This window comes from Ziziphus jujuba, chromosome 7, assembly GCF_031755915.1.
Source record: "Ziziphus jujuba cultivar Dongzao chromosome 7, ASM3175591v1".
Taxonomy (NCBI): Eukaryota; Viridiplantae; Streptophyta; class Magnoliopsida; order Rosales; family Rhamnaceae; genus Ziziphus; species Ziziphus jujuba.
Window position 1 is genome coordinate 11,538,209 of NC_083385.1, and position 21,390 is coordinate 11,559,598.

At 33.5% G+C, this 21,390-nt stretch overlaps 4 protein-coding genes across 10 annotated transcripts; 2 read left to right on the forward strand and 2 right to left on the reverse strand.

Moving 5' to 3' along the window:
• Positions 1-2,297: 2,297 nt before the first annotated feature.
• LOC107424784 (cyclin-dependent kinase inhibitor 1) lies at positions 2,298-4,211 on the forward strand. 2 transcript variants are annotated; one of them, XM_016034644.4, is made up of 4 exons: positions 2,298-2,805; positions 3,042-3,091; positions 3,357-3,536; positions 3,766-4,211. In XM_016034644.4, exons 1-4 carry the CDS (start codon positions 2,485-2,487, stop codon positions 3,833-3,835), a joined length of 621 nt encoding a protein of 206 aa, XP_015890130.1. In that variant the 5' UTR covers positions 2,298-2,484; the 3' UTR covers positions 3,836-4,211. The 2 variants fall into 2 exon arrangements, with proteins under 2 accessions (XP_015890130.1, XP_015890129.1); XM_016034643.4 differs by having other exon boundaries at positions 2,304-2,883.
• Positions 4,212-8,011: 3,800 nt separating this feature from the next.
• LOC107424789 (uncharacterized membrane protein At3g27390) lies at positions 8,012-11,818 on the reverse strand. The gene is made up of 9 exons (XM_048478528.2): positions 11,385-11,818; positions 11,105-11,213; positions 10,745-10,940; positions 10,519-10,652; positions 9,898-10,186; positions 9,699-9,805; positions 9,388-9,565; positions 8,680-9,128; positions 8,012-8,383 (listed from the first exon to the last, which is right to left on the reverse strand). The coding sequence occupies exons 1-9, from the start codon at positions 11,470-11,472 to the stop codon at positions 8,230-8,232; spliced, it is 1,704 nt and encodes a 567-aa protein (XP_048334485.1). The 5' UTR covers positions 11,473-11,818; the 3' UTR covers positions 8,012-8,229.
• Positions 11,819-14,098: 2,280 nt separating this feature from the next.
• On the forward strand, positions 14,099-17,672 carry LOC107424780 (B3 domain-containing protein Os01g0234100). Of its 6 annotated transcripts, none has more exons than XM_016034636.3 (7): positions 14,099-14,470; positions 14,581-14,661; positions 15,020-15,051; positions 15,167-15,332; positions 15,428-15,634; positions 16,425-16,515; positions 16,663-17,672. In XM_016034636.3, the coding sequence occupies exons 1-7, from the start codon at positions 14,321-14,323 to the stop codon at positions 17,391-17,393; spliced, it is 1,458 nt and encodes a 485-aa protein (XP_015890122.2). In that variant the 5' UTR covers positions 14,099-14,320; the 3' UTR covers positions 17,394-17,672. The 6 variants fall into 6 exon arrangements, with proteins under 6 accessions (XP_015890122.2, XP_024932676.2, XP_015890123.2 ...); XM_025076908.2 differs by having other exon boundaries at positions 16,711-17,672; XM_016034637.4 differs by having other exon boundaries at positions 14,581-14,634; positions 16,648-17,672.
• Positions 17,673-18,688: 1,016 nt separating this feature from the next.
• On the reverse strand, positions 18,689-19,802 carry LOC107424790 (uncharacterized). Its single transcript, XM_016034651.4, has 2 exons — positions 19,171-19,802; positions 18,689-19,072 (listed from the first exon to the last, which is right to left on the reverse strand). Exons 1-2 carry the CDS (start codon positions 19,663-19,665, stop codon positions 19,019-19,021), a joined length of 549 nt encoding a protein of 182 aa, XP_015890137.1. The 5' UTR covers positions 19,666-19,802; the 3' UTR covers positions 18,689-19,018.
• Positions 19,803-21,390: the final 1,588 nt, after the last annotated feature.

A 21,390-nucleotide genomic window follows, 5' to 3' on the forward strand; every position in this document is an offset into this window, starting at 1 on the left:
GGCAAGTAGAAAATTTCATCCATGTCAAGATTTAAACCCTAAGTGGAGATATAGTTTAATTTTACCACTTAGCAAAGCTTACAAATAAGTTGTTTGAGGAGATCCCATGCTTTTATCATTGTATTTCCGAAACTTTTATCTTTTGAAATTTATGTAGTATATTCTTATTATATATATCTTGATTGATAAAATAATTTTTTTAAAAGATATCTCTTGAAGGTTGACATAATTTAGTTTTCAAACCGAGTTTCAATAGTGTATTGGAGTTTTCAACATTTATATTGCTATAAATTTAATTTCGTAATTATTATATCAAACAGTTTTGCATAAAATACTTACATGCTCTTATGCATATATCAATGCGGTTGCTAAAATTTTATATATTTTTTCATGAGTAAAAGAAGCAATAAATATTAAAATTTGACCTTGTCTATATTACTAGAACTAAATATTTGAATTGAATTTTAGTACTTTAAAATTTTCAATGTTATCAGATGGTAATCCTATTATAAGGGGTAAATCAACTTAGATAATATTTAATTTAGACCTTTAGAAAGAACCAAAAAGTAAAATTAAAAGGGCGAGTCCAAGATATATTATATATGCATATATGGTAAACTTCTATACAATTTTACAAGGAAAACAATAATATAATAACAAAAAATATTAAATATTTATTGGTAAGCTACTTTGATTTTACATCAAAAAATCTATTCATTAACACTATGTTTGGATTGGTGGGAAGTTTATTGAGAAAAGGAAATGACAGTATTTATTAATAACTATTGCTTGGATGATTATAAAATGGAAAGATAAGGAAATGAAACAAAAATGAATTGTTCACCCAAAATTACACTCAATGCACATCTCTAACAAGCCAATTGGATCATAATATAGGTAATTTTGGCCTATTAAAAAAATTTGATTAAAGCCTTTTACTTTCTTTCATTTTCCTCTCAATTTTGAATGAAAGACAGATTTGTTAAAATAAAAAGACCAATTCCCTTCATTTCCTTCGTATTACTTTCCTTTATCTCCATTTTAACTAGCCAAAAAGTGATTTGAATACTTTCCTTTCTCTATTCCCTCCAATTCCCTCAATCAAAAATAGTGTAAAATAACTAAACCATTGTCACATTGTTTGGGTAATTGAGTTTTGATATATTATCATAGTACGCTTTAATCTTTAATTAGCAAAGTTTAGTTACAAAATCACCTTATAAAAAACCTTTTTCATTATGTTAAATCTAAAATCTTGTTTTTTAAAAGAGGGAAGAGAATCATGACCCCTTTATGTGAAAATCTTGTAATCATGGATTCATGGAGTTAAAATAATTAGAGATCGTATATATTGGAATGATTCCAAATTAAAATGAAAGGTTATTCATTTCATGTGACTTCTCCGTTAGAATTAAATCACAGGAAAGGGCAAAAAAAAATGTTACAGCTTTGTTTTTCATACCAAAACGATGTAGGTCCACCGTGCCTATTCTAATTGGTACTCTTAATAAATTCACTTATGGTGAAACCGAGTTTCACCCAATTTTTTTTTTTATCCTATTACATATTTTTTCAACAAGTATCTCAAAACACCTATGGATTTTACTAGACTAGACTAGGAACTGGAATATCCTTTCCACGCAAAAACATTTTCCAGGATACTGTCATCTTTAAAGAAATTGGAAATAGGAACTATTTTTATCTAAAGGAATAAGAGAAAAAAGTACTCGTAGTTTAATATATATATATATATATATATTTTAGGGGAAGTACTCGTTAATTATGGTGTGCACTAAAAAATATAATATGATAAAAACAGACAGAAAAGCAATCAGATGGCATTTCCGGTCTTTTGGAATTTCCTGTAGGGTAAAAATGTAACTTTACCGGGTACACAATAATTACGCCTAAGACCGGTTCCCCACCAAACGGAATTCAGAGAGCAACTAAAAATACTTGATATTTGCAAAACTGGGCATGATTTGGTACTGCTTGTAAATCAGTGACCCCTTCCGTTCAAACTTCCACTCCGTACGGTTCCTATTCTCTCTCTCTCTCTCTCTCTCTCTCTATTTATCTTCATCGCTTTCCCTCCGGTTCCATCCAGTTACAGCTACCGTGCGCATATCTACGTGGCAATAACTGATTAGTCGAATAATCGGCGCAAACAACAACGGAACCAGATCTGCATAACGGCGCCGTCAGATTTCCCCGTTTGAAGATTCCCCGTCACTGTTAACGGAGTGTGGACCACCAAAGAAACAAATACTATCCCCTTAAAAGCTAAAACAATCTGAACCGTTCAACGGACTCGTAATCATCACCGCCATCACCGTGTCCGCACACACACGAAAAACAAACACGCACGCACCCTCTCTCTCTCTCTCTCTCTCACACTAAAAACTAACAAACAAACCGGGAAAATAGAGGGACGAGAGAAGAACAAATTTAGAGAGAGAGGAAGAGAGAGAGAGAGAGAGAGAGATGGTGAGGAAGTGTAATAGAGGAATTGCGGATATTGCAGTGATGGAGGTTGCTCAGGTGGGCGTGAGGACTAGGGCTCGAGCCGCTCTTGCCGTAGCGGCGACGAGGAGCTCAGGTACAGCGAAGAGGAAAAAGGTTAACACCGGAGAATTGGTCAAATTCTCATCGTCGTATGTTCAGCTCAAGAGCCGAAGACGCGTCGAGATTGCATCTGATAATTTGGTGATCCCAGCGACGGCTGAGAGCAATATCGAGCGCACGACGACGACGACAACGACGGAGGAGGAGCAGTGTTCGAGCCCTAGTTCGGATCACGTTCAGGTCTCTTGCTGTTCCAGTAACGGTTCCAGTGAGCTCGCTGAGGATAATAATAATATAATCAAATTTGTGGATCTGGAGGTGGCAAAAATTTAATTAATTCTCTGCAATAAATTCTTTTAAAAAATTCTTTTGAATTTTTCGGTTCGTCAAAAAAAAAGCTTTAATTGCTCGCCTTTCTTTTAATTCAATTTTTATGTTTTGGTTTCGTAATTGAAATTAATTTTACTTTTTACCAGGATGGGAGTGCCGAAGTCGAAACATCTACGTATAATTCCTGCAGAGAAAGGTTTAATTTCAACTTTCTTCGACATTTAATATTTTTCCAAATCTTTATATTCCTCTTCTTCGGTTCACGGCTCTTCAATTTTAAAAATTCAGCTCAAAAATTAAATTTATGGCTTTAAAGACACAAACACATTTTTTCTCTTCCTCTCTCTCTCTCTCTCTCTCTCTCTCACTTCCGTTTTTGCTTTAAATTCATTCATATTCTTATGAATTGAGGTATCTTAATTTTTTTTTTTTCTCTCTTTGTTTGTGTTATTTTCTCGCAGGAGAGAAATGACACCTTCAAGCGAGCTTCGAGCTGAATCAGACAACGTGGAGTCAACTGTGAGGCCAAGTGTGGCGGATTCTCGCAGTAGATCAGCGGTGGCTAAAATGCCTACCGAATTGGAGCTCGAAGAATTCTTTGCAACTGCTGAGAAAGACATCCAAAAAAAATTTTCTGAGAAGTAAGTTCAACTTCGATAACGATATTTTTTTTTATTTTTTTAATCTATCTTTTTTCTGTTGGCTACTTCAAATTGTACCTCAAAAGCGCAATTCAATTAAGCTTTTTACTGTTTGTTTGTCTAACGAGAAAAATAATAGTGAATAAGCATTATTCAATTTTCCCAAAATTTCTCACCAACCAAACGGAATCTTAAACTAATTGTTTGATTTCCTAAATATTCATTGTAGGTATAACTACGATATTGCCAAGGACGTACCATTGGAAGGACGATACGAGTGGATTCGATTAAAGCCATGAAGAAAAAGAAAGACTATTCAGTAAACAACAAAAAAAAAAAAAAAGAAAAAAAAAAAGTAAGAGAAACATTAAACAGTGGCTCAAGATCCTGAATATTGTTATTTGTCTTTAGGTACAATTAAATTCAGCTCTTCGCAAGGTCTATTTTCCTGTTTCTTTTTTTTTTTTTTTTTTTTTTTGTACAGCTTTTAGCTCTATCACTTGGAAGAAGAAGAAGAAGAAGCAGCAGCAGCTAAGTTTGTTCTCAGTACGGGTTGTACGAGAAGCTTTCTGCAAAATTTGAAAATTGCTTTGGGGAAGAAGGGAAAAAAAAGAAAAAAAAAAAAGAGGGGTTTCAATAACAAAGTTTCTATTCTCGTTTCGTTTAGTATCTTAATTTGGTGTCTGTTTCTCTGATACTCTTTTTCGCTTCTCACCACCACCAGCCACCTAGTACGGAAACACACAGAATAATTTTAGTATTTTTCATCCTAAATTTTTATCTAAAATGAATTTATTTGTCCTTTAAAAAAATAATAATAATAATTTGCTTATAATTCCGTGCTATATTGTATAACTCAATATTGGTAACTGTAAATATTCGATACTTTTACTGTTTATATGGATATTGGAAATATCTGAGCGTACCAATTTAATATACTGTCATTATATAAATTTGTGAAAACGGTAAGAAAGAAAAATTCAATTTTTTTCATGAGCCAAACAGAAAAGGGAGCTTTTTTGAGTTGTGGGAAAGGGAGGGCAGTGGGCAAGGGGTATGGAAGAGAGGTAGGAGAGCACCATTGCCGTTTAAGTTACGGACACGTGTTGAGGACCGGAAAGTTAATCTTATCCCATGTGCAACATTTTTCTCAGTCTTTAAATTGGTAAGATGGGTAAAATAGGATAGAAATGAGTGGAGAGTCTATAGGTAGGTGGGTGAATGAAAGTGCTACTTTCTAAATATAGGGAAAACGGTTAAGAGGCTAAGAGGGAGAGATTGGGAAAAAGGCCCCATGCTTACAGTATCTCTCTGGCTTCTGAATTTGATATTAGCTTGCTTAGGTGGGAATGAAGAGAGAGAAAGAGAGAGGCACTTTATAGCAGCAGGAAATATGCTGACCAAATGATGCTTTTTATTTTTTTTTTATTATTATTATTACTTTCTTTTATTTTTTCTGTTACATATAATCATTACAAAAGTTGTTTATGATATTCATGGAGATTTTGCTGCAGGGATTGTATCAGAGTTAAAAAATGGTAATATATCCTCGTTTTCCTTTGCCAAATTACCAATTAATTTATCGAAGGGGATGCATTTCTGAATCTAGTACAAATGCACAGGCACAAATTAATCCAGTGCTTTTTATATCCCAAATTCTCTCCTTTTCAAAATGTGCCTTTTCTGGGGTTTTTTTATTTTTTATTTTTTTGTGTTTTTGAATTTTGCCTTTTTACCATTCTACAGAATTTATATTTGGAGGGAATCTCAACAAATATTCGACCACTTTTTTCCCCAACAATGAATGATTATTTCACAAACATTTATAACGTTGATAAGGATTGTAGCCACAGTGGAGGGAGAGAGAGAGTGGTAAAAGAGACGGCCGGAGGGTGAGTTAGTTGACTAGGCAAAGAATGGTAGTTAGGTTTTTTTGTATTTTTCTTCTTTCATATATATATATATATATTAATTTGTAAAAATTGATTCTCTTACTGATGCACTTGTATTGTACTGTACAAACTTTATCCCAAATGCTTTGCGAAAAGGATCACCTAAGAAGTTACAACCAATCATCCTTCAATCTAGCTAATAAATCAAAAGAAAATCATAATAGTGGTAAAAAAAAAAAAGGAAATATATATATAAACAAGTTAAAGGAATATTACCTAGTATTTAAAACAAAATTTATTAATAATACTCCTTTGCATTCAGTTGACACTCAAGAGTGGTGTAAAGGGCTCAATTACTGCAAACCTCAATCATGATTGAAAATTCATTTTTTCAATAAATAAAAAAAATGAAAAATTAATGCCTCAACTTTTAGAATAAAAAAATTAGATCAATATAAAAATCTTACATTACAACGTGATAGAATTCGTAAAGTGCTTGCAATGGCTAAGCGATGGTGAATTTTCGAAATATTTACAAAAGCAATACGCTAACAATTAAATATAACTTCTTCTTCTGTTTACAAATCATCATTTCATAGTAATGTTTAGAAAGTAAGTTAAAATGAAATATCTTAACATCTAGTTGTAAAATCATCGAAATTAGAAAAATCATAAAGCAAAAAAATGAAGAGTTTTAATTAGACTACAAATAATTAAACTCAATATATTTTCCTTACTCTGAAGCCTAAAATTTATATGAATGCCATTCCAAATGAATTTTAAAATAATAATAACAAAAAGGAGTTAAGAGCCATCCTTTTCCATTAGGAGAGAGCACTTGAAGATATTTTTTAAATGCTGAAACAACAAAATTTTAATTATGAGGCTATGCATGTGACAGAACGCTCTAAGTTGTTTACACAACAATATGCTGTGTCTTTATCACATAGCTAATATGGGTGATAAAGATAGATCTACCCATTTCACGTAATGAAACATACAAAAAAAAAAAAAAAAAAAAAGCTCCATAATATTGTAATTTATTGATACCAAATTTACCTAGTTAATTAGAACCAATTTTGGTTCTTGTCACGTCTATGAAAGCAGCTGGACATTTCGAAATTACACTCCCTCATTTTGTACGTTTATTCATCCGAAGTCGCCAAATGAAACTTTTATATTTTATTACATATGACGACGATATATATGTACATATATATATTCATGAAATTATCTTGTACCTAGATGATTTAACTTTTCCTATTTTGTTCTTCTATACGTACATATAAATCCAATGCAATTCAACTACACCGATCAAGCCAAGAGATGAGAGATAGTTGTAAGAAGTAGGCAGGTAAGCACGAGGAACACCCAGACATAGAGAGAAAAAGAGAGATCGATGATCCAATTGGAGCCATATATACATAGCATTCCTTTAGTCGATATCATGCATTTGTCAATTACTCAATCAGAACGTACCAGCTCCACATATATTCAACATTATTCATCGCTATATAGGTATTTTGGCTTTTGTAGCTAAAATAAAAAATCAATTTTGACATATATATATATATATGACCTCACAAGTACTGCTTTATGAAGCTTCTTCCAAATTCAATCGGGTAAAAAAAAATTTTGTGAAATTTTCCCTTTCCTTGTAGTCTGTATCATGAATTTAAATTGTTTAAAGTGGCAAGCATTAATTTTATTTATTTTATTTTTTTTTGGGGAAATTGCAAGCATTAATTTGTTGGCCGTGCTGTAAATAACAATAATGATAAATAAATAGAATAGTGAAGAAGGTGTGGGATATATAGCGGCGATAACGAAGTCAGAATAAGACAGATGAGTTTGGCGTGACTTGTAATTAGTGGTATTAGCTAGCATTCTTCTTGGATCTGGTGCCCCTTCAATTTAACAAACTAGCTACTGCACTTATTCTCACCACCTTCCACGTGGAATTCCATTTTGATACACGTGGCTGCTGATATATGATAGTTAGTTAGTAATTGATCTTAAAAAAAAATAAAATAAAATAAAAAAATCCAAATGAGGATGTGCCATTTGCCAATGCGAAGTAGCATTTCGATACTCCAAAGTACCAGTACTCCCGAGGAATAAGCCACTCCGGAGTACTATCATAAAAATTTTTGTTCCCCCCAAAAAAAGAAGCATTTAATTTACAACTACAGCGCATTTAATTTACAAAATTTGAATCTTATACTTGCTCCGAAAAACAAGTGACAAATGTTATTGTTTCATCCTTATTATTTAAATAAATTTTATCTAATAAAATATAAGTCGCGTGTACGTGAACGTTACAAATTTTTTTCCAATTAAAGATTTTCTTTTTATATGATGTTAATACCCAAAAAAACAAAAAAAATACAAAAAACAAAATACAAAAAACAAAAACGTTTGATAATGTCTTAGAACAAGAGCCTGGGGTCCAACAGATTCTGAAACAATTAGTTTATCAGACTACAATCCGGGCCCGTTGAACCAAACCTAGGCCCATAAAAATGTAATTTTATAGGAGAAAACTGGCCCTGTTGCATATTTATCCAAATTGTGACACTAATGTTATTTCGGCAACTTTGAGTAAAGATTATGATTTTGAGTTGAAGATTCTAAATTTTTTGTGTCCAATCCAAAAGTGTGGCATAAATCTAATTGGGCATTTGGATAATTAGCCCATAATGATCTAGTCATAGAAAGTTAACTACATACAAATACATACTTGTTTTCATTATCCTTTTACCAGAATTTATTTGAGAAAGAAGAGTAAGAGGAGGTTGATCCTACACATTTTCATTGATAGCAGTAGATCTCATGGAACTGGATTTGGCAAAATCTTCTTTCTCCGCTGAATATGTTGCTAAAGCCTTCACAACTTGCCGAAATCTCCTCCGGTAAGTCGGAAACTTTGATACACTTCTTACCATTCCAGTCATTCTGCAAAAATATTATTTCACCAATCAAAATACAGTAATCAATCCACCAGATCTTAACACATAACTAAATACTAAATTCCATGGAACAATTACAATAATTTACAGTCAAAAAAAAAAAGAAAAAAAAGCATAGTACAAAAGTTATTCTGATCTCATTTTAACCATAGTATCTTAAGGAAATCAAGATATCATGTGGAGCTAAATTTGTCAGGTTGGTCTCTGAGAAATCAAGAGAAATTCTGAAAAAAAGAAATTCCACTGTTACAATTGAAACTCTTGTAGGAAATTAGTACATACCTCCTGCTAATGCCCTGAATCTGAGCAGCCCTGAGAGCATCTTGAGGTGTTATGCTACCATTTTCCCAAGCCTCCATGCGTTGCGTATTGCTTCCGAAAAGAACCACTCTTTCCAAGAATCGAACCTCGTCTTCTCCTAATTTTATGACCTTAATCTGCTCCTTTAGTACCATTACAGGATTGAAGAACCAATCCAACAATTTGTCTTGTGGCCTGTTGAAGTAGTTTACTTCAATATCATCAAGCAGCAATACACCTCCTGAATTTGCTTTGATGGAGTGGAGAAGAGTTTGCAACAAAGAATAACAAGGCAAGCCAACACTAATGATTGCTGCTTCATTACTGTTCTTTGCCTTCAACCACTCATTGAGATCAGTTGAGGTTATTACATTAGCATCCAATAGTTGCTTACCTCTCATTTCACAGGACTTTATCATGTTTCCCCAGATCTGTTGCATTTTTAAAATAAACTTATTTTATTAATTACAACAGTAAAGCATATAGCATGGGTGCTATATTTTACCAAGCATATAACAATGCAAGAAATTTCGTTAATCATCCATGGTCTCCCAGTAGCCAAAAGTTTCATGCTTATTTAACCACAACAAAGGCATAAACAAACTGTAAAGAAGTATCAACTCATCAAACCAGCTATTCCACTTGCGGCAGAGGCAGAAGACAGAGACCAGTTCAAATTTAGATGCTTACCTGCACCATTTTCACTTCCTGTATAGCCTCTCTAACTGATCTTGACCGAGCTAAGCTTGGCACAAGCATTGCAGGTGCTTCAACTGAAGCAGAATTCAATCTGTCTCCGGCAACATGATTTCCTCCAATAGAAAGATCGGATGCTGATCTGGATACTCTTTTCTTTCGATACTGGGGCCTGGCTGCAAGCAACATAACTACCACTTTTAGGGAGTATGAAACCTTTCCACTCCTGCTTAACAAACTTCCAGAAAAAAAAAAAAGAAGCATTTGCTAAAATGAACGAGGAAAATAATTGGGAAAAAGATTACTTTGGGAGGATAGTCCCTTCTCGGAGATAGAGCCAATCATTGGTATATTCATCGAACTCAGCAACCATTGCAATCACATAAGCAATACCTCTCCGGAAAGATCTTTCCTTCATTCACAAAAATGATGAAAGGGTAAATTCAGTAAGACAAAAGGATCCAAGGTGAAGATAAAAGATTATATTTGGAAGTATGACCAAACCTGATACACTATAACTGATCCATACAATCCAATGAAAATGCTAGAGAAAATAGCCAACAAAATGCTTGCAACAACGACAATTGGCCACATAAGGATTGTCAAACCAGCAATAGGGATGCAAGCTGTTTCAAGAAATGGGCCTTCTCGGCTAATTAGATCATGTATCAATCGGAACCAGCCCTTAATCAACATATACGGACTCTTTGCAATAGCAATTGCAGTGTAAAGAGGAATCTCAACCATTAGCCCCATCAACCCAACTATGATACAGGCAGGCACGTGAACCAACCTACAAGACAGCAGATATGAGTAAGTTTTCTGAATGAAATAGCATATTTGGCCCAAGTATGAGAAAGCAATAACCGAAATAGTTTGTATCTATTCACCACTACATCATCACTGCAAATAAAACTTTTAAACTACTAATTGATTTGGCTGCCTAAAGAAAGTTGAACTTTGCAAAGAAATATGATGTCTACAGCCCGAAATCAGTAGCGTAAAAGTCAGAAAAAGTAAATAATACATTACCAAACAGACCATTATTCACTATATCGATTTCTTTTCTCATAAAATTCAAAAGCAAAACTGTAATGGTTATATCATTATCGCTAATAACATTACCGTAGAGTTTGAATGTCATTGGAATCAGGGGATTCGCGTAATTCCTTCAAGTAGACCGGGTAGGAATGATAACACATGTCTGCAAAATCTCTAACTACAGTACAACTTCCTTTGACAGTTCCCCAAGTTCCATCCTATAGGTTCATATAGAAGGTAGAAAAAACAAACAGTGAGCACTAAATTAGACAGTGCACTTATAGATAAGTAACTAGTTTGGAAGATTTACCACTAAACAGTGAAAAAATATCTTGGTTTCATTGTCACGTCTAAAGGCCTCAAAAGAAGAAACCCATGGTGTGAAAAATCCATAGCCAATTCCCACAAGAACACTCCCAGCTATGCTCAAACCCAACCATATACCAAATAAAGCAGGCAATGGAAACAACATAGCTATTTTAAGTGGTGTGTCAAATCTATTAATCCTGAAATTACCAAATCATATAAATGTCAGATGAAAAATTAGGGGAAAAAAGAATAAAAGAAAAAAGAGCCCAGATAGAACAATGATCTTGTGAAACTGAACTCTCTTAAAAGAAAAAACAAATAATTTGGAAATTTTTGAAGAGGGAAGTTTAGAGGCAATTACTTAACAAGGGTGTAAACAGTCCACACAACATGTGCAGGTAACAAACCCAGAATTACTCCAACATTCCCTATTATCATTACCAAAGCAGCAATAGGACCCACAAGAAATCCTGCAAATTTTAATAAAAATTCAATGAAAAACAAAATCAAGAAGCCACTTTCATTCTTGGAATTCAGCAAAAAAATTTAATGTTACAGAAAAACCATATTGTGATTAGTTATTTGACCCATAAAGCAAATAATAACATTTAAAAAAAAAAAGGGGAACAGATGAAGGAAACCTTTGAGAGCACCCAAACAGAGAGCAGAGCAAAACGCAAAAACCACATACATGACCTTCAACCAACCTCCCATAGGTGATAAATCCATACCGGCAAGGTCATAGAAACAAGAACAGCACAATTATGAGAGTTTAAAACCAAAATTATATTATTAGTTTACATGGGTCAGAAAGAGAGTTCAAAACCAAAATTATATTATTAGTTTACATGGGTCAGAGAGAGAGAGAGAGAGAGGTATGAAAGACGTGTACTACAAGAAGATGACAAAAAAATAATAAAGAAATAAGAACGAGACCCGAAATCCAACCAAAATCAATCACCCGGGATGTCAGGAACCCAAAAGAAATATAGAAAAAAATAAAATAAAAGAGAACTTTTAGGAACTAGTTCGGTTGGCTCTTTGGGACATGGACTCTGACCATTAGTGGGTAAAAAGAGAACATGTACACCCTTTTGTAAACGCGATCATATTATGCTTTGCTTGGCTTTCTAGTCTCTACTTGTGGAAACATTTTTTTATTTTTTTTTTCTTAACAGAATTTAGAATCAATGAAGTTCCATTCCATCCATGGCTGAGGCTGCACGCTTTTTAGGTATTACCATTTTACTATAATCCCACTAAGACCACATTCAAACTAAATTATGTACATAAAAAGGTGATTTTATAAAGATATTTTCTTCTGCTTTCCCGGGAACATTAAAGAGAAAGCAGCAGGAGAAAGAGGATGGTGACCGAGAATGCAGCAGCAAATGATTTGTTTTTGGACTTTGTGGCTGAGTGTAGTTGCAAATGGCTTTCCTTTAGACATAAGACAGTTACTGTTGGATTCAATATATATATATATATATATAATAATAATAATAATTCCACTGTTAAAATATTTTGATAAAATTATCTTACGAATTTAAATGTAGTGTAGTTACATGTGGCTTTCCTTTAGGCATGAGTACAAGACAATTACTGTTGGGATTCAATATATATATATATATATATATATATATATATATAATATAATATAATAATTCAACCATTAATATATTCTGATAAAAATATCTTACCAATTTAAATGTATTTTCGAAAGAATATATAATTATTTGAAATACATATGTATTTTTAGAACGTTATATGTATAAAATAAAATGAATATATATATATTTGAGATGAAAAGATTTAAACACATGTAATCCTTTAAAAAATTTTATCACTAAATTGCCTCATTGGCATTATTTTTTCCAGATAATTTAAGAAACCTACAAGTGAATATATAATCATTGCAGTCCATTTGTGTTAAGGTTGAAATTTAGAATCCAATTCTTGATTTGGCTGCATCTCAATAAAGAATAGCATTGTATTGGGGTAAAAAAAAAAAAGAATAAAATTAATGACAATCAATGTCTTAATATTTCATTTCAACGTATAAAGATTGGAGCTAAATATTCCTCAACTTTTGGCTCTTTGCAAAGGACAATTGTCAAGATCCTCTTGGTCAACGTGGAGTCCACAACTCAATGCCAGTTTCAATCAACAAGTACTTCACCTACCCAAAAACATCTCACATCATTCTTCCAAAAATTACGATTAATACAAATTTTTATATACGTTAAAGTTTTTTTTTTTTTTAATTGTTTTATAACTTAATCGATTGTTAACGGAGGATTTTTGTCGTTTTTATCATCCATTGAATTTTTCGTTACAAAAACACAGCGGATTAGCGTAACTTCTAACAGATCAAAATAAATAGTTTTACTGCGTGACGGAAAAATTTTCATCGTATAAAACTTTAAACTTTGGATTTCGTTTTTGTTAAGTATGACTTTTTTTTTTCTTTATAAAAAAAGTTTGACGGTTAAAATTATTTCTACCTCGGAATGCAAACACAATGACACTTGTTATATTTACAATTTTATATGCATTCAGACAACTTATTATGTCAATGTCAACATAGCCACCACCACCATTCAATTGTGTTTCAAAATATGCAAGGTTGACTTTTCATACCACAAACCAAAATACAAAGTGTGTAATATCCCAAATTGCTGCTAATAATAATAAAAAAATAAATTTTCTTTGTTATTGACCAAATTATTACGTAATGAAAACTATTTCATAATTTGGTAGTATTCAACCAAAATAAAAAATAAAAAAACTTAATTTGGTACTAATAATTTAGTATTTGATACTAAGAGTGGATTGTTTATCAAACAAAATTTGATTTATATCATAATTTTTAGCATGTTATGTGAAATAAAATCCGTGGTGAATGATTGGAAGGTGTAAACCGTATAATCCACATTGGAATATATGTTATGTTAGATAGAGTATAATTAAGGTTATAATTATATATATAAAAAAAAAAAAGTAAGAGAGCGAGAAGTCCACACAAAAATAAAATCAAAGAAAAACAAACTGAATAGGAAGGAAATAGATTGAGCTGGGATAAAACAAAAATCCTAAATATATTTCATTTTCAGGTGTGAGAAAAAAGTTTAGATCGGTATTTCTATTTCTAACAAATCCCAAATATATCTATTTTAGTTAGACGACAGAATCCAAGTAAACGGCGTCGTAATGAGCTATTACAACTGGGTCATGGAATTTCGTGAGCCACGTGTAGGGCAGGTGGGTGCGATTTTATTAGTTTCAACGGGTATTCTAGGACAGTACCAAAGGTACTCATTTGTAATTTAACTGTTAAACGGTCGTTTTGGTCCCCAACCCCCTTCAAACCTCAACAACCAAAAAACATTAAAAAGAAAAAGAAAGATAAAAATAAAAGTAAGAAAATGTAAAAGATATATGCAAAAAATTGATGAGCAAGATTGATGAGGCTTTGAAGCCTTGGTCTTGAATCTCTGGTGTCCTTCTCAGGCGCGGTGTGATTAGGGTGTGGGACAGGAGTGGTGGGTTGCGAATCTTGTTCAGGTTCAAGCCAATTATGGTTCGGGGTGTGGTGGTGGAAGGCAGGGAAAAGGAGGACCAGCTTACGGCGTCGTATTACGAGGAAGGAGATGTAACTCTGGCTCAATTGTCCAGGTCTCCTAAGACCAAGCCCAAACCTACACCTCCTTCCTCTTCTTCCCCTTCGGTCTCTCTCTCTCTCTCCCCCCCTTTTTTTTTTTTTTTTTTTTTTTTGGATCTCGTGTCTGAGTTTTGGCTCTGCAATTTTGTTCATGTTTTTGGTGCATTATTTTGCAGGTGAAACAGAAGAAGCCGAATGTCGAGGACGAAAAGTTTTCCAAGATGAAGAAAGTGAGCGCTCGTGCCAAAATTAACCTTGTAAATCTCTTTCTTTTCTATCTATTGGCTTTATGGAAACTGTTCCACATTGTAAATTTGCAATTTTGGGCTTTTTTTCTTTTCTTTTTTTTTTTTTTTAAATTGTTTATGGTGATGATCAATGCATTGTTTGGTGTTCCATGATTAAAGCATGAAGAGCATATAATACAAGGGCCTTACTATAAGTCACTTAACTAGAATATTAATAAATAGTTAATTTCTTCTCATTCTAATTCTTTTATATTTGCTTAGATTGGTAGCCTTAAATTCTTAGCAAAGAATGATTTGTGCAAAATGAAGTGGCTTTGTTACTTATTAGTGCTAAATTAATGGAAATTTTTAATCAATTCTCGAACAGGCTGCATCTGGTCATTCAGGAAAAGTGTTGAGGTCAGTCAGCAGTCAAATCTCTTATGTCTTGTGTTCTGATTTTTTTGTTTGTATATTGTATATTTACACAATGGTTATATCTTTTTTTTGTTTGGTTTTGTTTGTTTCTTTAAAGCTCTAAGCAGAATATGGCCACAATTAATGGATCATGTGCACTAAGTGGTGAAGCCAAGTCATCTGCTGTGATTCGAGCGCAGGAGGTTCGATCAAATCTAGGACCTGAATACCCTAGTTTTGTGAAATCTCTGGTTAGATCACATGTTGCTAGTTGTTTCTGGATGGTAAGTGTTGTTAGACTTCATGAATCTGACAATGGTGCCGGTGACATGAGAAGCTGGTTCATGTTGCATTGTTTTCTTTTTAAAATAAACAACAGGGACTTCCTGGGTTGTTCTGCAAGACACACTTACCAGATAAAGATGTTACAATCACTTTGGAAGACGAAAGTGGGAAACAATATCAGTCGAAATACATTGCATACAAAACAGGCTTGAGTGCTGGCTGGAGACAGTTTGCTGCTGCACACAACCTGCTTGAGGGAGATGTTTTGGTCTTCCAATTAGTTGAACCTACCAAATTTAAGGTAATCATTTCTATATCTTTTTTGTTATGTTTATATTGAATCTATCTCGTTGACTCTAATCATGGTTGTCAGCCTATCACTCTACCACTGAACTATGTTTTTCAGCCAGAGAAATTGAATTGTTTCACAGTGATGAGTGATCGAGTGAAGTTTCATTTTTTGTCTTCTAGATTCATATGTATTATACTCAATATTGCCATATAAAGTGATCAAAGTAGTCTTGCATATTGGCAATTTAGTCAGTCGCATATAAGGAATGATCCAGAGAGTTACCAAAGTATAGAATTACATGATCACAAAGTGGGAAACTTTTAGCCCAAAGAAATCTTTCCATGAATACATCATATATATCTTGGGGTTGGTAGTTGATTGGGCATTTTGGGTGATGATTCTTGCGCTCACTTCACCATGTTCTGACACAGTGTTTAAGATAAAAGTATTGCCATCCTATCTTAATGATTCTTCACCTGTGAAAGAAAATGATTGTAAAACTGGAAAATACGTGGTAAAACTTCAATCTCATTTTCTGGATGAAGTCCCTTCACTTAACCCATAATTCAGGCCAAAACTGGTTATGGTGACTTCCTCTTTGTGTTTCTTAAATTCTGATGGAGAACCTACTGTGTATTGATTTTGTAGATGATTTATTTGCCATTTGTTTGAAGTGGTTGTCATAAAGAAAGAAAGGATTTTGAAAGAGAGATATATGGACAAGAATTTTCGGCTATACTGAAAACTTAGTGTCCATTATTGATGTCATCAATGACATATGCGTTTCTCCAAATTGTAGGTTTACATAATAAGGCCCAATGATTTAACTGAAGTGGATGGGGCTCTCGGCCTCCTTAATTTGGATGCTCACATATGTCAAGATGATGAAGGTAGGTCATTTATGCCTCTATTTGGTACATTTTAATTTAATCAGTACTTGAGAATTGAGATAGTATTAATTTTTATAATTGTTATTTCGTTTTGTTGATGCTTGCTTTATTCCATTTGAATGTAACACTCAGACAAAGATGATGCAGAAATGGATGCTAATACTAATAGGAAACGCATGAAATCTCTTCCTTTAGCAGTTGTTGAAAAGAAGAAAAAGAAGACTGGCCAGTCAACATGGGCTCCTAAAGCAGCTGAACAATCTGAAAATGACAGTGAGGAGGTGGGTTCTGAAGTTTATGAAGGTTCCAAGTTGTCTAGACCAGCAGTTCAATTTAAAGACGTTAAAAGTTTTGAAAACTTTAGCATTCTGGTAGATGGATTTCTTATAGATTCTGAGCTCCCCGAAGATATAAGACAAATGTACTACAAGCTGTGCTGTAGTCAGAATGCATTTCTTCATGAACATCTTATCAAAGGCATAAATTATAAGCTGATTGTGGGAATCATCTACGAAACAGTTAACATCGCCAATGCCATAAAATCTTGCAAGCTTGCCACCTCTTGGAATGACTTTGCTGCTTGGGAAAAATCCCTAAAAGCCTTTGAGCTTCTGGGCATGAATGTTGGGTTTCTACGTGCTCGGCTGTGCCGGCTTGCAAACCTTGCATGTGAATCAGAAGATTCTGTGGTTGTGAAGAGGTTTATAGATGCTGAAACGGAACGATCTCAAGCCAAAAGTGGAATAAGAAATATTGAGAGGAAGCTCGAGGAATTAAAGGAGGCCTGTGACACATTTGGTGTTGCTATTGAGAATCTGCGGTCACAAGCTGAAATCGATGAGCTCAAGTTCCAGGAACAGGTTAATGTTCCTTGGTGATAATTGACCTTGTCAATATCAAAAGTACCGAAAACTATACAATTGCCTTGTTGAAATATGCCTGTTACTAATGTAATTCGAGTCTCACTTTACACTTGAAAGCTTGTGCTTTCTACGAGGGAAGTTAAATTTAGACATAGAAGTTCTCTCCAACCACAAGTTTTCATGATTTTCTTGTTATGGTTGAGTTGTAATGAAGCTGCAACTAGTGTTGGCAAGAGAGGAACCAAAGCCAGCAGATTTCAAACACGTCTAATGGAAAAGTTATTTTGCTCCAAACTCTCCTCTAAATTTCCGTTGGTTTATGTTATTTTCCCATAAAAACCGGACTTAACTAGAGTATAATGAACTTTATTCTTCGTCAAAATATTGAATTTCAGTGTATTAGATTTGGGTAAGATCAATGATCCAGGCTCTTTCTTTAACTTTTAAAATTATTTACAGTACTGAAATAAGATGTGGAATACAGAAATTATTCAAAATAATAATAATAATAATAAAAAAGAATATAGAAGAAGGGTATAAAAATAAAATTATAAAATGAAGATTAATAGGTGTAAAGAAAAAGAGCATCATAAAAAATAGAAAATATTGAATTGCACGGAATGTACTCTGGTCAGTAAAATCAGTGTTTATGATTATGAAGGTAGAAGTGGGTCGGTGGATGTTATTGAGAAACCCTCCAAAGTCCAACGACTTTGACCGTCAGAAGCTGTATCTTCATTAATCAGTATCATTAGGAGGAGAGAAAAAGGTGGGTCCGTTTGTGTTTGACCAAAATCTCTGTTGGCAGCAAAACGCCAAAACCCCTTTGCATTTTGCATATGCTTCCTCTCCTCTTCTTCACAGATCTACCCCTTTATTAGTTTGCCGGATTTTCTACAGCCATGCCTTAGCTGTCACATTTATAGCATTCTCTACCTCTCGTCTCCTCCCTATACCTTCAACCATCCATTTATTTATCAAAAATCCACTCTTTTAAAAAAAAAAAAAAAATCATTTTCAATTTTCCTGGAAAATGCTGTATGTAATACCCAAGAAAAAAAGAACAATAAATCCTTAGGCTTTGAATAGCTAAGATGTTTATGAATCTCTAAGGCACATGATAGTAGATCCAACATACAGAAAGATAAGGAAGAAAAACAAAATCCTCTTTAGTAGGATTATGAATAAAAAAAGTTGATTAGAACGAGACTTGTATGAGTACTAGTTCCAAAAACCTAAAAAAGAAAAACAAAAAAACAAAAAACAGAAAAAAAGAAAGGATATAGGAGGAGCTTCACATGACACAGAGGTTGTTCAACTGCAAATATATTTTTGTACACTGAACAGCCAAAAAATAAAGACGAAACCTTCTGAGAATCAAAACAAATTAATCAGAAACGGTGATACTCTCTCTGATTTTAATACCGAAATAATACACAGGAAAAATATTACAAGTTAAAATCCCCCCACCTGCTAACACATTTCACCAACTCTAAACTACCCAAAAACTTCTGATTTAAACTAAAAAGAACTATCACCGCCAATTTTTCTCTTACAAAAGAAAAAAATAAAAATAAAAAGTAAAAAGTCCCACGCCTCTACCAATCATTAAACCCCCAACGACCACCCAACGAGGCAAACTATAATCCAATCTCCACGTCTCTGCTACTAGACCCTCCTTCATTCAACAGCTCCTGCAACAAATAACAATAACACTTCAGACAAAATAAATAAATTAAAAAAAAAACAAAAAAGGAAAAATGAAAAAGAAATCACAGTCTGTTTTTCTAACCTGTGAGGTCTTGCTACCATGCGCATGTTCATGCACCAAACCAGACCTTCTTCCATCTAAAGAGGAGCCATCACTACTCTTTTCAGCTTTCTTAGACCCAATGTGGTTACTTCTCTTCAGACCCAGAAGCCCTTTCCACTTCATAGACCCTTTTGGTGGCCTCAATGACACGTCAGCATGATCATTATCGTCTTCAACAAGAAGTTCATCTCTCAAAGTGGTCGTTTTCTGCATCTGGTTATTATTACTATAATTATCCTTAAACGGCAACAGCCTTCCTTTGAAGAAAAGCTCATCGGCCCCGCTCATCATTGAAGAATTTGTCACTGAGAATTCAAAGTCTGATGAAACTGGTGCTGTTTCTCTGGAGCTTCTAATAATTTCTTGCCTAATAGCTTGTTGGGCATCAACAAAATCATTTGAGAAAGAGATTCTTGGGCTCATGGGAGCATAGTGACCCTTGTGCTCGGAATTATACATGTCTAAACATGCCATGGGCTTTCAGAACAACATGAGGGAAACTAAATAAATAAGAGAGACTAAAGTAAGAAAAAACAAAAAGCTGAAAAAAAAAAAAAAATAGAAAAGAGAGAAGCCCTAAATTTATTCTTGACCAGGACCTTCTACTGTTTAGAAGTTAAAACCCATCCACTATGCTAGTATTTATATCTCAGAAAGAAGATCCTTTTCAAGTACATTTTTACATTTTTAAATCTTTTTGAAATATATATTTATTTATTTTTATGCATGCTGCCATGATGTGATGTTTTTTGTCATGACACGAATAAATTGGGGGCATTCAAAGGAAAAAAAATAATAATAAATAAAAAAAAATTAACGATGGCAAATCTTGCAAATAGTCTCAATTTCACCCAACAAAGTTTCACCATTTTCTTTTCCTTGCATGTAGGTGAAGTTGCCAAGAAGCTCTCTTTTTCTTTCCCCACCACTTGGATCCAAGCAAAAATAATAAATAAATAATAATAATAAATAAATAAATGTATAAAACTCTGTCTTCAAGAGCCAATCCTTTTATCTTGTTGCATGCTTCTACCGAGTTATTTTTTAAAATGGCTTTTACGAAGATTCTAAGAAATTGTCCTTCGTTGAAACTAGTTATATATGTTATCATTATATATATATATATATATATATATATATATATTTTTTTTTTTTTCTTATTTTTAGTACAGTCTCTCTTAACCCTAAAAGAATAATATCTTTAACCTTCTAGTGAAGTATATCCAAAATAGCAGTCTTTAACAAAGACTCTGTTCAGAAAAAGTTAATTCGAAAAACAGAATCCATTATATGCATGCATAACGCAAGAATGGTATGAATGTAGCAGTGAATACTGAAAAAGCATCGAGTGTACCATTTTCACAAACTTTTTCTTCAATTATGTGAAAGTTTATATGAACCCAGAAAAAATTAATCTACAGAAAGTGAAAAAAAGTTTTTTTTTTCCAATATCAAAAGATGAACATCATTTAAGGCAGATAAAAGGAAGACGACAGTTGTATAAATGATCAGCTTCGGCTTGATAGATGAGGATGAAAGAAAAAATGGAAAGTGGAAAGACAGCAACATTTAAAGCACTTGGGTATCGGGTTCTCTGAAGATGTAAGAGAAAAAAAAAAAAAAAATGATTTAAATGCTTGAAGGTAGAGAAGAAGAGAGAGAAAGAGAGAGTGGCAGAGTACAGAGAGAGAAGAAGGGTTGGCATGCATGGGCAAGCTTGACCAAGCTTTGACTGCTAAGTAAAATTTGGCAGTGAATGAGCTGGTGATACCGACGGATCAAAGGGACCATGTGATCTGGGTTTTGGCTTTGATTAAAATATTTTTATTAAAAAAAAATGAAAATATAATAAACAAAAGCGTAATTAATGTTTCAAAAGTCTTAAAACAAAAAGAGAGAAAGACAAAAAAAACAAGCTACTCGGGTTTTTACTTTTTAGGGCACTCTATTGCTGATACTGAGGCAGGTAATTTTGCGAATTAAAGTTGCTTTAATAAGTATTAAAAAAAGAAATTGTAAAATATAAAATATGACATTCTTCCCCCCCACTCTTCAAATCAGTTTATTTGTGGTGCTTGAGTAATAATGGAAGGAATCACGTGGCCACGTGCAAAGCCTTCCCTTCTTGAGATGGTATTGGCCTTATTTGATAGCACCACATAGATACTTGTTTATCTACCAAAAACATATATATTTAGA

What these genes read in the sequence shown, in the direction of transcription:
- LOC107424784 (XM_016034643.4), top strand. Translation starts at nt 2,485, where the DNA reads ATGGTGAGGAAGTGTAATAGAGGAATTGCGGATATTGCAGTGATGGAG. An exon ending in TCAAATTTGTGGATCTGGAG is followed by an intron (nt 2,884 to 3,041) that starts GTGGCAAAAATT and finishes ACTTTTTACCAG; the next exon opens with GATGGGAGTGCCGAAGTCGA. An exon ending in TATAATTCCTGCAGAGAAAG is followed by an intron (nt 3,092 to 3,356) that starts GTTTAATTTCAA and finishes ATTTTCTCGCAG; the next exon opens with GAGAGAAATGACACCTTCAA.
- LOC107424789 (XM_048478528.2), bottom strand. Translation starts at nt 11,472, where the DNA reads ATGGATTTATCACCTATGGGAGGTTGGTTGAAGGTCATGTATGTGGTT. An exon ending in TATTTTTTCACTGTTTAGTG is followed by an intron (nt 10,653 to 10,744) that starts GTAAATCTTCCA and finishes ATGAACCTATAG; the next exon opens with GATGGAACTTGGGGAACTGT. An exon ending in GAAGGGACTATCCTCCCAAA is followed by an intron (nt 9,566 to 9,698) that starts GTAATCTTTTTC and finishes GCTTGCAGCCAG; the next exon opens with GCCCCAGTATCGAAAGAAAA.
- LOC107424780 (XM_016034635.3), top strand. Translation starts at nt 14,321, where the DNA reads ATGGTTCGGGGTGTGGTGGTGGAAGGCAGGGAAAAGGAGGACCAGCTT. An exon ending in TTGCTAGTTGTTTCTGGATG is followed by an intron (nt 15,333 to 15,427) that starts GTAAGTGTTGTT and finishes AATAAACAACAG; the next exon opens with GGACTTCCTGGGTTGTTCTG. An exon ending in TTGAACCTACCAAATTTAAG is followed by an intron (nt 15,635 to 16,424) that starts GTAATCATTTCT and finishes TCCAAATTGTAG; the next exon opens with GTTTACATAATAAGGCCCAA.
- LOC107424790 (XM_016034651.4), bottom strand. Translation starts at nt 19,665, where the DNA reads ATGGCATGTTTAGACATGTATAATTCCGAGCACAAGGGTCACTATGCT. An exon ending in ATGGTAGCAAGACCTCACAG is followed by an intron (nt 19,073 to 19,170) that starts GTTAGAAAAACA and finishes TATTTGTTGCAG; the next exon opens with GAGCTGTTGAATGAAGGAGG.